Genomic DNA, 14942 nt, shown 5'->3' on the forward strand with positions numbered 1-14942 from the left:
ACTTTGTATCCCCTTTTCTTCCCTCTGTCCATCACAGCCCACCTCTCTGTGACTTTGTATCCCCTCCTGTTCTTCCCTCTGTCCATCACAGCCCACCTCTCTGTGACTTTGTATCCCCTTTTCTCTCTCGCTTTTTTGACTTCATGTATCTTAAGCTCTACCCATCCCTCCTGTCTTTCACCTTCTCTTCTCATCATCTCTCTCTATCTCCAGACGTACATCTCCCTCTACATTCCTTTGTATTCCTTCTAGATGCTCTTTCCCTCTACGTATGTTCCTGGTCTCCTTCCTCCTCTGTCCTTGTCTTTCCTGTCTCTACCCAGAACCCAACCCGTATCCCCCATGTCTTACCCATCTCCTCCAGTTCTGAGGTCATGGATTTGGAGCGGAGAGCGATGGCCGGAGTGCTTAGTCTTTTACTCTGCTGGGGGACTGTGGAGAAAGGAAAGCATTATCATCCTCATCCTCGTCGCCATCATCGTTGTCGTAGTTCCAGACCCTGTGTTGTCTCTTACTTTTCTTTCTCTGGCCATCCTCCATGTCAGGGTTGCGTGTCACCATGACAACCTTGACCATGAGGGCGTTTCCACCTTGCCTGATCATGTTGACCACCTGCCTGTGTCCCACCTTCACCACATTCTGACCATTCACCTGAGAGGGTGGGGGGGGGGGGGGGGGGGGGATAGAGGGGAAGAAGAAGAAGTCCATGTAATTGGTTAGAGAGGGTGATTTTTCATAATAACAGTCATTGTGAAGAATCCAACTTCAGCTCCCATCATGCCCTAGCAGCACACACCTCAATGAGGAAGTCTCCCATTCTCAGACCGGCTCTCCAGGCCACGCCTCCTTCATCGACAGACTCCAGGTACTGCAGTGCTGGGAAGGCTGGGGTGGGAGTGAACTCCTCGATGGGGGTCTGAGCTGAAGACAGAGAACAGAGGGGTAACCAGCATTATGTCATAACCACTGTAACAACTAGACTGATGAAGCCCATGCAGCACAGTGAGACTGTCCAAGTGTGTTCATCTGTGTGTGTGCCTGTGTGTGTGTGTCTGTGTGTTAAAGGTCTGTATGCCTGACTGTCTATCTATCAACAGCTGATCGCGCGTGTTTCCTTACCCTTGGCTCCTCTCAGCACAAAGCCAAAACCCTCACTGTCTTTTTTCTGCAGAAGCACTGTCTTCTCCTTGATGATATAGTCACTAAGAGAGAAGACAGAGACAGATGGGGAGAGACACTTAGCGATAACATGAGATACATTAAAAAAAGGAGTGGAAAAAGGGGACAGCAGGAAGAAGAGAAAGAGAGAGAGAGGTAGGAGAGAGAGAGGTAGGAGAGAGAGAGGTAGGAGAGAGAGAGGTAGGAGAGAGAGTGGTAGGAGAGAGAGAGGTAGGAGAGAGAGGTAGGAGAGAGAGAGGTAGGAGAGAGAGAGGTAGGAGAGAGAGGTAGGAGAGAGAGAGGTAGGAGAGAGAAAGGTAGGAGAGAGAGAGGTAAGAAAGAGAGAGGTAGGAGAGAGAGAGAGGTAGGAGAGAGAGGTAGGAGAGAGAGAGGTAGGAGAGAGAGAGGTAGGAGAGAGAAAGGTAGGAGAGAGAGAGAGGTAAGAACGAGAGAGGTAGGAGAGAGATAGAGGTAGGAAAGAGAGAGGTACGAGAGAGAGAGGTAGGAGAGAGAGAGGTACGAGAGAGAGAGGTAGGAGAGAGAGAGGTAGGAGAGAGAGAGGTAGGAGAGAGAGAGGTACGAGAGAGAGAGAGGTACGAGAGAGAGAGAGGTACGAGAGAGAGAGGTAGGAGAGAGAGGTAGGAGAGAGAGAGGTAGGAGAGAGAGAGGTAGAGGAGAGAGAGGTAGGAGAGAGAAAGGTAGGAGAGAGAGAGGTAAGAAAGAGAGAGGTAGGAGAGAGAGAGGTAGGAGAGAGAGGTAGGAGAGAGAGAGGTAGGAGAGAGAGAGGTAGGAGAGAGAGAGGTAGGAGAGAGAAAGGTAGGAGAGAGAGAGAGGTAAGAAAGAGAGAGGTAGGAGAGAGAGAGAGGTAGGAAAGAGAGAGGTACGAGAGGAGAGAGGTAGGAGAGAGAGAGGTACAAGAGAGAGAGGTAGGAGAGAGAGAGGTAGGAGAGAGAGAGGTAGGAGAGAGAGAGGTACGAGAGAGAGAGAGGTACGAGAGAGAGAGAGGTACGAGAGAGAGAGGTACGAGAGAGAGAGGTAGGAGAGAGAGAGAGAGGTACGAGAGAGAGAGGTAGAGCGAGAGAGAGAGGTAGGAGAGAGAGAGAGAGGTAGGAGAGAGAGAGGTACGAGAGAGAGAGCTAGGAGAGAGAGAGGTAGGAGAGAGAGAGGTACTAGAGAGCGAGGTAGGAGAGAGAGGTAGGAGAGAGAGAGGTAGGAGAGAGAGAGGTACAAGAGAGAGGTAGGAGAGAGAGGTAGGAGAGAGAGAGGTACGAGAGAGAGAGGTAGGAGAGAGAGGTAGGAGAGAGAGAGGTAGGAGAGAGAGGTAGGAGAGAGAGAGGTAGGAGAGAGAGAGGTAGGAGAGAGAGAGGTAGGAGAGAGAGAGGTAGGAGAGAGAGAGGTAGGAGAGAGAGAGGTAGGAGAGAGAGAGGTAGGGAGAGAGAGTAGGAGAGAGAGAGGTAGGAGAGAGAGAGGTAGGAGGAGAGAGAAAGGTAGGAGAGAGAAGGTAAGAGAGAGAGAGGTAGGAGAGAGGAGGAGAGAGAGAGAGGTAGGAGAGAGAGGTAGGAGAGAGAGAGGTAGGAGAGAGAGAGAGGAGAGAGAAAAGGTAGGAGAGAGAGAGAGGTAAGAAAGAGAGAGGTAGGAGAGAGAGAGGTAGGAGAGAGAAAGGTAGGAGAGAGAGAGAGGTAAGAAAGAGAGAGGTAGGAGAGAGAGAGAGGTAGGAAAGAGAGAGGTATGAGAGAGAGAGGTAGGAGAGAGAGAGGTACAAGAGAGAGAGGTAGGAGAGAGAGAGGTAGGAGAGAGAGAGGTACGAGAGAGAGAGGTACGAGAGAGAGAGAGGTACGAGAGAGAGAGTAGGAGAGAGAGAGAGAGAGGTAGGAGAGAGAGAGGTACGAGAGAGAGAGCTAGGGAGAGAGAGAGGTAGGAGAGAGAGAGGTACTAGAGAGAGAGGTAGGAGAGAGAGGTAGGAGAGAGAGAGGTAGGAGAGAGAGAGGTACAAGAGAGAGGTAGGAGAGAGAGGTAGGAGAGAGAGAGGTACGAGAGAGAGAGGTAGGAGAGAGAGGTAGGAGAGAGAGAGGTAGGAGAGAGAGGTAGGAGAGAGAGGTAGGAGAGAGAGAGGTAGGAGAGAGAGGTAGGAGAGAAAGAGAGGTAGGAGAGAGAGAGGTAGGAGAGAGAGAGGTAGGAGAGAGAGAGGTAGGAGAGAGAGGTAGGAGAGAGAGAGGTAGGAGAGAGAGGTAGGAGAGAGAGGTATGAGAGAGAGAGGTAGGAGAGAGAGAGGTAGGAGAGAGAGGTAGGAGAGAGAGAGAGGTAGGAGAGAGAGGTAGGAGAGAGAGAGGAAGGAGAGAGGTAGAAGAGAGAGAAGTATGAGAGAGAGAGGTAGGAGAGAGGTAGGAGAGAGAGAGGTACGAGAGAGAGAGGTAGGAGAGAGAGAGGTAAGAGAGAGAGGTAGGAGAGAGAGGTAGGAGAGAGAGAGGTACGAGAGAGAGAGGTAGGAGAGAGAGGTAGGAGAGAGAGAGGTACGAGAGAGAGGTAGGAGAGAGAGAGGTAGGAGAGAGAGAGGTAGGAGAGAGAGAAGTAGGAGAGAGAGAGAGAGAGAGGTAGGAGAGAGAGAGGTAGGAGAGAGGTAGGAGAGAGAGAGGTAGGAGAGAGAAGGGTAGGAGAGAGAGGTAGGAGAGAGAGGCATGAGAGAGAGAGGTAGGAGAGAGAGAGGTAGGAGAGAGAGGTAGGAGAGAGAGATGGGTAGGAGAGAGAGGTAGGAGAGAGAGAGGTAGGAGAGAGAGAGGTAGGAGAGAGAGGTAGGAGAGAGAGGTAGGAGAGAGAGAGGTAGGAGAGAGAGGTAGGAGGGAGAGGTAGGAGAGAGAGAGGTAGGAGAGAGAGAGGTAGGAGAGACAGAGAGGTAGGAGAGAGAGAGAGGTAGGAGAGAGAGAGTTAGGAGAGAGAGAGGTAGGAGAGAGAGGTAGGAGAGAGAGAGGTAGGAGAGAGAGGTAGGAGAGAGAGAGGTAGGAGAGAGAGAGGTAGGAGAGAGAGGTAGGGATAGGTATCCCCCTGCATACATGCACACTGCCCCAGGAGGGAGCCTTAATCCTGGGAGAGAGAGAGGGAGGTGGGAGGGGTCAGGGACCTTCTGAAATGAGGGCACATTTTTTAAGCACATGAATTAATACATTTAACTGACTCCGCCCTGACTCGGCTCCCCAGAGCTGGGCAGTGGGTTTTGTATTTCCTGTGTCCTCTCTGGGGTCAGGGGTCAGCTGATGACATAATGCACCAGACCAGGGGCTCGCTGGGCAGCCTTGTGTCGGCGACTGGGCGAGGTACAGTGAGATTGCGCTGGGTTGGTTGACAGAAAGACCAGAGATGTTGTTCCAGAACCTCACTCTCTAAGATGCTAGGCTATATATGATGATGATGGTTGCCTGAGCAACAAGCTACAGGACGTAGGATCTAGCTGGTGTAATATAGAGAGGCCTGACTACACTGGAAGAGAGAAATGTATGCACAGCTAGGTGCTCTGATGACATAGACGTAGTCATCCAAAGAAGAAGAATCCTCACATGTAGAGCCAATAAAGAGGTCAGGTTATGTTGGTCCGCCTCGCTAAAATAGCCTCATGAATAAACAGGGGATAATGAGTATGGGAGATTACGATAATTGGCAGTTTCCAGTTGCTATCTAACTAGAGTACATGGAGCTATCATGGAAAGACCACAGAAGAAGTGAGAATACCCACAAGCACCTGCATGTCAGCCACTTGATCCCCTTTTGGAAGACCTAGTTTAGGTAGTTAACCAGTCATCCAATGATTCAACTAGCTACTGTCAACATACTGTTTCCCTTTAATAATGTTTACGTTCTGTATGTTGCTTGACTGTTTTTCTTCCCTTCTTCTTCTTCACCCAGGCCTTCCCCTCCACTGGCATAGCAACTCGCATAGCAACTCACTTAAATACAGTCATTTGCCAGCATGAACCAATGAGCACCACACAATCACGGACTGCATCCATCTGTAATGACACCTTCCTCATAATTGAGCCTAGTGCACCACTGTTGACCAGAGATGAATGGGATCTATATGGGGAATAAGGTGTCATTTGGGACCCGCCACACCATGGGGATTGGTTTGTTAGGTTGGTTATGTTCCTCACACAAACATTCCTCTGGACTGCAGCCCAGTGGTATATATACTGACACAAGCTCTCCTATCATCAAGTCTGTCACCAACTCAAGGTTGTGCATACCGTAATAACACCACACAATCATCTAACCATGTTCCTCCTACATACATATCTACTGTATCTCCAATGTAACTGATCCATGCAACACAATCTAGAAGTTAGAGCTGGGGGATATGGACAAAAATCCCTATCCTGATAAATTACCTAAATTAATGCTATAACCATAAATAGAATGATACGCTTAGAACATTAATGTGCACCACAGCTTAGAACATTAATGTGCACCACAGCTTAGAACATTAATGTGAACCACAGTTTATAACATTAATTAATGTGCACCACAGTTTATAACATTAATTAATGTGCACCACAGTTTATAACATTAATGTGAACCACAGTTTAGAACATTAATTAATGTGCACCACAGTTTATAACATTAATTAATGTGTACCACAGTTTATAACATTAATTAATGTGCACCACAGTTTATAACATGAATTAATGTGCACCACAGTTTATAACATGAATTAATGTGCACCACAGTTTATAACATGAATTAATGTGCACCACAGCTTAGAACATTAATGTGCACCACAGTTTATAACATTAATTAATGTGCACCACAGTTTATAACATTAATTAATGTGCACCACAGTTTATAACATTAATTAATGTGCACCACAGTTTATAACATTAATTAATGTGTACCACAGTTTATAACATGAATTAATGTGCACCACAGTTTATAACATTAATTAATGTGCACCACAGTTTATAACATTAATGTGAACCACAGTTTATAACATGAATTAATGTGCACCACAGTTTATAACATTAATTAATGTGCTCCACAGTTTATAACATGAATTAATGTGCACCACAGTTTATAACATGAATTAATGTGCACCACAGTTTATAACATGAATTAATGTGCACCACAGTTTATAACATTAATTAATGTGCACCACAGTTTATAACATGAATTAATGTGCACCACAGTTTATAACATGAATTAATGTGTACCACAGTTTATAACATGAATTAATGTGCACCATAGTTTATAACATGAATTAATGTGCACCACAGTTTATAACATGAATTAATGTGCACCACAGTTTATAACATTAATTAATGTGCACCACAGTTTATAACATTAATTAATGTGCACCACAGTTTATAACATTAATTAATGTGCACCACAGTTTATAACATTAATTAATGTGCACCACAGTTTATAACATTAATTAATGTGCACCACAGTATATAACATTAATGTGAACCACAGTTTATAACATTAATTCATGTGCACCACAGTTTATAACATTAATGTGAACCACAGTTTATAACATTAATTAATGTGCACCACAGTTTATAACATTAATTAATGTGCACCACAGTTTATAACATTAATTAATGTGTACCACAGTTTATAACATTATTTCATGTGTACCATAGTTTATAACATTAATTAATGTGCACCACAGTTTATAACATTAATTAATGTGCACCACAGTTTATAACATTAATTAATGTGCACCACAGTTTATAACATTAATTAATGTGTACCACAGTTTATAACATTATTTCATGTGTACCACAGTTTATAGCATTAATGTGAACCACAGTTTATAACATTAATTAATGTGCACCACAGTTTATAACATTAATTAATGTGCACCACAGTTTATAACATTAATTAATGTGCACCACAGTTTATAACATTAATGTGAACCACAGTTTATAAAATGAATTAATGTGCACCACAGTTTATAACATGAATTAATGTGCACCACAGTTTATAACATGAATTAATGTGCACCACAGTTTATAACATGAATTAATGTGCACCACAGTTTATAACATGAATTAATGTGCACCACAGTTTATAACATGAATTAATGTGCACCACAGTTTATAACATTAATTAATGTGCACCACAGTTTATAACATGAATTAATGTGCACCACAGTTTATAACATGAATTAATGTGTACCACAGTTTATAACATGAATTAATGTGCACCACAGTTTATAACATGAATTAATGTGCACCACAGTTTATAACATTAATTAATGTGCACCACAGTTTATAACATTAATTAATGTGCACCACAGTTTATAACATTAATTAATGTGCACCACAGTATATAACATTAATGTGAACCACAGTTTATAACATTAATTAATGTGCACCACAGTTTATAACATTAATGTGAACCACAGTTTATAACATTAATTAATGTGCACCACAGTTTATAACATTAATTAATGTGCACCACAGTTTATAACATTAATTAATGTGCACCACAGTTTATAACATTAATGTGAACCACCGTTTATAACATTAATTAATGTGCACCACAGTTTATAACATTAATTAATGTGCACCACAGTTTATAACATTAATTAATGTGTACCACAGTTTATAACATTATTTCATGTGTACCACAGTTTATAACATTAATTAATGTGCACCACAGTTTATAACATTAATTAATGTGCACCACAGTTTATAACATTAATTAATGTGCACCACAGTTTATAACATTAATTAATGTGTACCACAGTTTATAACATTATTTCATGTGTACCACAGTTTATAACATTAATGTGAACCCACAGTTTATAACATTAATTAATGTGCACCCACAGTTTATAACATTAATTAATGTGCACCACAGTTTATAACATTAATTAATGTGCACCACAGTTTATAACATTAATGTGAACCACAGTTTATAAAATGAATTAATGTGCACCACAGTTTTATAACATTAATTAATGTGCACCACAGTTTATAACATTAATTAATGTGCACCACAGTTTATAACATTAATTAATGTGCACCACAGTTTATAACATTAATGTGAACCACAGTTTATAACATTAATGTGAACCACAGTTTATAACATTAATGTGAACCACAGTTTATAACATTAATGTGAACCACAGTTTATAACATTAATTAATGTGCACCACAGTTTATAACATTAATTAATGTGAACCACAGTTTATAACATTAATTAATGTGCACCACAGTTTATAACATTAATGTGCACCACAGTTTATAACATTAATTAATGTGCACCACAGTTCATAACTATTATCCTTTAAACTACTTCTACTAGTTTGATGGTTGTCCCATTAACAATCACCCATATTAGAAAACTTATTTCATTTCAAACTTCAATCAATCAATCAAATGTATTTATAAAGCCCTTCTTACATCAGCTGATGTCACTAAGTGCTGTACAGAAACCAGCCTAGAACCCCAAATAGCAATGCAGGTGTAGAAGCACGTGTAGAAAATTTATCTCGTATGGGATACCTGCGATAAGTGATCGGTATGGTCGGTGTGGATCATTTTGGGTTTATCGTCCCAGCTCTGCTATAAGTATTGGTAACATCATCTAGAAGCATAGCAAGGGGGACTGCTACCCATGGCACAGCATGCACCTCTCAGACCACTTCTCATTCTCTTATACACTAATGTTTGTACACATACACAGGGGCACACATTGATAACACACACACACACACACACACGTACACACACCATATGTAGACACAGTAGAAGCAGAGCCACTAGCGGGGATACATGTTATAGATCTGCCTCCTATACCTTGTTCTCAATCAGCAACAGCTCACATACCGTCACACACAGAGACCCACAAACACGACACACACACACATTCTGCAGATGAGAGAAGCAGCAATTATCAGACAGTTGTGTCGGTACTGTGTTGCTACTGAAGACAGACGTACAGACACGGCGAGGGAGAGGAGAGTGATTAATGTACATGGAGACACAGCTAGGCTGTAACGTTACTGCTAATGTACCGGGCTGTGCATGCGTCTCTCCTTCCTCACACACACACACACACACACACACACAGACACAGACACACACAAGCGCACACACAGACACACGTACAGACACGGAGAGGGAGAGGAGAGTGATTAATGTACATGGAGACACAGCTAGGCTGTAACGTTACTGCTAATGTACCGGGCTGTGCATGCGTCTCTCCTTCCTCACTACACACACACAGACACAGACACACAGACAGACGCACACACGGACACACGTACAGGCTCATGCATTGCAACACATCCCATCTGTCTATCGATTAGTCTTCCTAATCACTCCAGTCTACCATCCATGTCCACATGCATGCTCCTCTCCCTCCCTGCCTCCCTCCCTCTCACCATCCCTCTATCCTCCAGCCCTGCGACCAGTGAGAAATCAAAAACAGCCAGTACCTGTAAATGAACCAGACACTCCTATTCATGGGGCCTAGCGATGGCCAGGAAGAAGAGAGAGAGAGATTCTCCTCGCCGCATCCCCCCATCGCCATTTCCCCCCCCTCCTCCTCCTCCTTCTCGTCTTCCAGCGACAGAGCAGCGAGTACGAGCCGAGGGAGGGGAGGAGAGGAGGAGAGAGCGATGGAGAGAGAGAGAGTGAGGGCCTAGCTCTCCCAGCCCCTTCATACTTAAGACAGACAGAGAACGAGGGAGCAGGAAAGAGATGGAGATGGTTCACTGTGACTGCGACACAGAGAGAGAGAGAGAGAGAGAGAGAGAGAGAGAGAGAGAGAGAGAGAGAGAGAGAGAGAGAGAGAGAGAGAGAGAGAGGGAGAAGGAGGGAGTGTGTGAGTGAAGGGGAAGATGGTTTAGCATAAAAAGGGAGAGAGATATGAGGTAATTTTGAGAGAGGGGAGAAAGAGCGGGCCAAGGGGTGATCGGGTTTGTTTGCTGAGTATGTGACTATTTCATACACCAACAGAATATAAAGAGAAAAGAGACGCACTGACGCGCACACACATACACACACTCAAACACATTCCTTTCTCCTTTCTTCTATCTCTGTATATATCTCTCTCAGTGGTATTCACCGAGTCTGTCTATCACTGTTTTCCTCCTCAGGTATGATTCTCCATTCACAAGAACGGATGCATTTTGGATGAGTTAAGGCCATGTTCTGTTTGACTCCTCTCTCTTGCCGTAACTCACTCCAAATAGGGAGATACTGTAAAACGCACTGATTGTTGCTCTGAACTGCTGAGGCTTGCATCCTGTCATCACAATCACAATGTTTTTCACAACTCATATATGTATACAGGCTATTTATGATCATTATGATAGATGATTAATCTATTATCAAATTCACATAGAAATCTGACTTCTTTGAAAGCACGTCTAAGAAGCAGTAGATGTGTTCTATGTGAGCTACTTCTATGCTTCCCGTTCTTAAGTTTAGTTTTTGCGTCTTTTACTTTCAGTTTTGTACACCAGCTTCGACCAGCTGAAAATACAACATTTTGGGTTATTGAGAATGTATTTCACAGCGGTTTAGATGGTACAATGATTCTCTACACTATGCATTGCTTGTTTTGTCAAAATGAACTGAAATCAGGAGAACTATTTGAATTTTAGCAACCAGGAAATAGTAGAGAGATTTCTGCATATTGCACCTTTAATAAACCAAATATAACACGTGAATTCTATATTCTCTCTCTTTTCCCCATCTCCTACCTCTTTTCACCACCTGTCAACCTATGTCTTCCTCCCATCTCACGTCTCTACCATTTCCCCACTTCTGTCATCTCTGCACTCGTTTTGTCCTACCCCTCTTCCATCCTCTCTACTTCAGTGACCCTACATGCCCTTAAATCACTCTTAACATCTCCCCTCCCCCATGGCCTTTAATCAACACACACACATGTACACAGTCCCCTCCCCTCTCATCCTCACATTGTCTGTAAACAAAGCAGAACGCATGAATGAAAAGAGGAGAGCGAGGCAGGGAAACGGGAGGAAGGAGACGCATCAAGACAGACAGGAAGAAGAAGAGAGATTCAGCTGAGGCTGAGCAGCAGAAGGAAGAGAGAGAATTAGAGCGAGAGAGATTCTCTTTAAAAAGGCACTCACATCATCTCTGTCAGTGCTTCGTTCGATGTATGTCGATGTTGTCTTCTGTCGCCTTTCCCTCCCTCCCTCCCTCTCTGCCTCCCTGTCTCTCGCTCAATCTCCCCTCTCTCTCCCCCTACCTCTCTCTGGTGCCTTTCTGCCTTCACTGCCTATTGCTGTTCTTCTCCTCTCTCTCTCTCTTTTTGTTTCTCTCTCTGCATGTTAAGCTATACTGCTGTGAATTTAGTGTATGGCCACGCGTGTGTGTGTGTGTGTGTGTGTGAGGGAGGGACAGAGAGAGAGAGAGGGAGAGAGGGAGAGAGGTAAGAGAGAGAGATGGAGAGAGAGAAAGAGAGAGAGGGAGAGATTGAGTGAGAAAAAAGAGAGAGCGGGAGAGAGTGAGAGAGAGAAGAGAAAGAGAGTGAGAGTGAGAGAGGGAGAAAGAGTACAAGGGGAGGGGGCAAGCGAGTGAATGTTGGCAGGTGTTTGGTCATGTTAGTGTGTGTGACTCATGTGTGTGTGGTCATGTATGTGTGACTCGTGTGTAACTCGTGTGTGTGGTCATGTGTGTGTGACTCATGTGTGTATGATTGTATGTGTGCATGAGTGTTCACCTATAATGTAAAACGTACAATGTACACCAGAATGTGATTTGAAAGCACCTCTTGTGATGGAGGGCAATAATCCACTCTTCTCCAGAATGTGTGTGTGCTTCCTTGTCCCTATTTCACAGACCGCTGCCCAGAACAGTTGTCATGTGTGTTACTAGGGGAGTTCACTGCCATGGGCTCTGAGACACAGGGAGAGAGGGGGCATGGAGGAGAGAGGGGGCACGGAGGAGAGAGGGGGCACGGAGGAGAGAGGGGCACGGAGGAGAGAGGGGGCACGGAGGAGAGAGGGGGCACGGAGGAGAGAGGGGGCACGGAGGAGGGAGGCTTATTTGGATGGAAGAAGAGAACAAGGAAGGAAGGAAGGAAGGAAGGAAGGAAGGAAGGAAGGAAGGAAGGAAGGAAGGAAGGAAGGAAGGAAGGAAGGAGGAGACAAGTAAAGGAGTAAAGAAGGGAGGATAAGGTCAAATAGGGAGAAAGGAGGAATGGATTGATAAAGATGGACACTAGTGGTGAAAATGTGTAGAGGGAGAACATCTCTCCCTGATCATCTCTCCTCTTCCTCTAATCCTTGTTAATGTAATCGCTGTGCCACAATATCAATTTAAGCCATTCATTTAGCTGACTGCCGTCTCGACCGAGCCTTGTTAAACTGTCACAGCTAGTCAGAGCAGTAAAAGCCTGCTTCATTAGACAGATCAGGAGGTGTACAAGATCTCTTACTGTCAATATAAAAACATCTTCCATCTAAAAGCGGATTGAAAGGTGATGAGGTGAAAGTGGGAGAGAAAAGGGGGGTTGTTCATTCACGTCTATTTCCTCTCCTGCGTTCTCTCTCCCTTTTCTCTTCTTCGTCTACTTCTACATACTGTAGAATCTCTCCTCTTCACCTCCTTTCTTGCTCTGTTCATCCCGCTCTACCTCCAGAGTGCCCTTCACTGTCTGTTCTCCAGATGGAAACACCACAGGGGAGGAGGGTGATGGAGAGAAAATGAAAAGAACAGGGGGTGAGTAAACGGTGATGAATACAAATAAAGGGAGCGATAGAGAGAGAGAGGTGGAAGGGGTGACAAAGCCAAATATAGAGGAGTGGAAAAAGCAGATGAGATGGATGAGATGAGACGAGATGGATCCACACTAGTGCTCTGATAAAAACAGACCTAGCAGTGAGTTAGCATTGAGTTAGCAGTGAGTTAGCATTGAGTTAGCATTGAGTTAGCAGTGAGTTAGCATTGAGTTAGCAGTGAGTTAGCATTGAGTTAGCAGTGAGTTAGCAGTGAGTTAGCAGTGAGTTAGCAGTGAGTTAGCATTGAGTTAGCAGTGAGTTAGCATTGAGTTAGCAGTGAGTTAGCATTGAGTTAGCAGTGAGTTAGCATTGAGTTAGCAGTGAGTTAGCAGTGTCACAGACTGACTAAACAACCTGGAGTTTTATATCGTATCGGGTACATTTGTTGAAATATCCCTGATGTGGGTATAGAAACGTTTTAGTGAGTTTTCATGTAGGTGTCAGTCACTTGGTAGAGCACGTAAGTCTAAATGAAATTACGCAAATAATGAATGTTTTGTGTGTGTTTGTGTTGTCGAGATGGCAGTGTGTTTATTTATTTGTGAATAATTCTCCAAGTCCAGGACCGTTAAATTGGTTTGCCTCATACAGAGCCTCTCTGAGCCGCCACGCAAAAACATGACATTAAAGAGAAGGACATTACATCACTAGGTGTTATTGAGAGGAGTTACACTCCAAAGTGTCAACGTAGCGATCTGGAAGTCAACAACAACAACAACGACAACATAATCAACAAGCACATCAGTAGAGGCCACGTCGATGACAGTCTACAGAAGTTCAGATATCAGACCAGTACTGTATGTAACTTCAGATATCTGACCAGTACTGTATGTAACTTCAGATATCTGACCAGTACTGTATGTAACTTCAGATATCAGACCAGTACTGTATGTAACTTCAGATATCTGACCAGTACTGTATGTAACTTCAGATATCTGACCAGTACTGTATGTAACTTCAGATATCTGACCAGTACTGTATGTAACTTCAGATATCAGACCAGTACTGTATGTAACTTCAGATATCTGACCAGTACTGTATGTAACTTCAGATATCAGACCAGTACTGTATGTAACTTCAGATATCTGACCAGTAATGTATGTAACTTCAGATATCAGACCAGTACTGTATGTAACTTCAGATATCTGACCAGTACTGTATGTAACTTCAGATATCTGACCAGTACTGTATGTAACTTCAGATATCTGACCAGTACTGTATGTAACTTCAGATATCAGACCAGTACTGTATGTAACATCAGATATCAGACCAGTACTGTATGTAACTTCAGATATCAGACCAGTACTGTATGTAACATCAGATATCAGACCAGTACTGTATGTAACTTCAGATATCAGACCAGTACTGTATGTAACATCCGATATCAGTAGATCACCCAAACACAATCCATCGCACAGTAGATCACCCAATCACAATCCACCGCACAGTAGATCACCCAATCACAATCCATGGCACAGTAGATAACCCAATTAAAAACCATGGCACAGTAGATCACCCAACCACAATCCACTGCACAGTAGATCACCCAATCACAATCCATGGCACAGTAGATCACCCAATTAAAATCCATCGCACAGTAGATCACCCAATCACAATCCATTGCACAGTAGTTCACCCAATCACAATCCATGGCACAGTAGATCACTCAATCACAATCCATGGCACAGTAGATCACCCAATTAAAATCCATGGCACAGTAGATCACTCAATCACAATCCATGGCACAGTAGATCACCCAATTAAAATCCATGGCACAGTAGATCACCCAATCATAGTCTCTAGTGGATCACTTCCACACATACAACACAGGTGAGGTTAATATACAGTATATTACCCATAGTCCCAAACACAAATTGACACAGTACTGTAGATCACTCTAACAAAGCCCATCTTACAGCTACCCAACTCACTCCAACATACCCCAAGCATATCCAGGGGCAAGATCAGTCAACTCACTGACTTCCAGGTAGACCTCTGAGTATGACGCTGTAGAGAAAGAGAAAGTCTCCCC

The 14942-nt window shown here is 43.7% G+C and overlaps 1 protein-coding gene across 4 annotated transcripts in view; it reads right to left on the reverse strand.

The window, feature by feature from the left end:
* shank1 (SH3 and multiple ankyrin repeat domains 1) overlaps nucleotides 1-14942 on the reverse strand; it is a 40154-nt gene that overhangs the window by 23504 nt on the left and 1708 nt on the right. For all 4 annotated transcript variants that reach the window (XM_031834776.1, XM_031834777.1, XM_031834775.1 and 1 more), the window contains exons 5-8: nucleotides 1120-1202; nucleotides 797-921; nucleotides 516-651; nucleotides 352-432 (exon numbers count right to left, since the gene is read on the reverse strand). In XM_031834776.1, coding sequence (XP_031690636.1) covers nucleotides 352-432; nucleotides 516-651; nucleotides 797-921; nucleotides 1120-1202 — 425 coding nt within the window. The remainder of the gene's footprint in view (nucleotides 1-351; nucleotides 433-515; nucleotides 652-796; nucleotides 922-1119; nucleotides 1203-14942) is intronic.

Source organism: Oncorhynchus kisutch, linkage group LG10, assembly GCF_002021735.2.
Source record: "Oncorhynchus kisutch isolate 150728-3 linkage group LG10, Okis_V2, whole genome shotgun sequence".
NCBI classification, from domain to species: domain Eukaryota; kingdom Metazoa; phylum Chordata; class Actinopteri; order Salmoniformes; family Salmonidae; genus Oncorhynchus; species Oncorhynchus kisutch.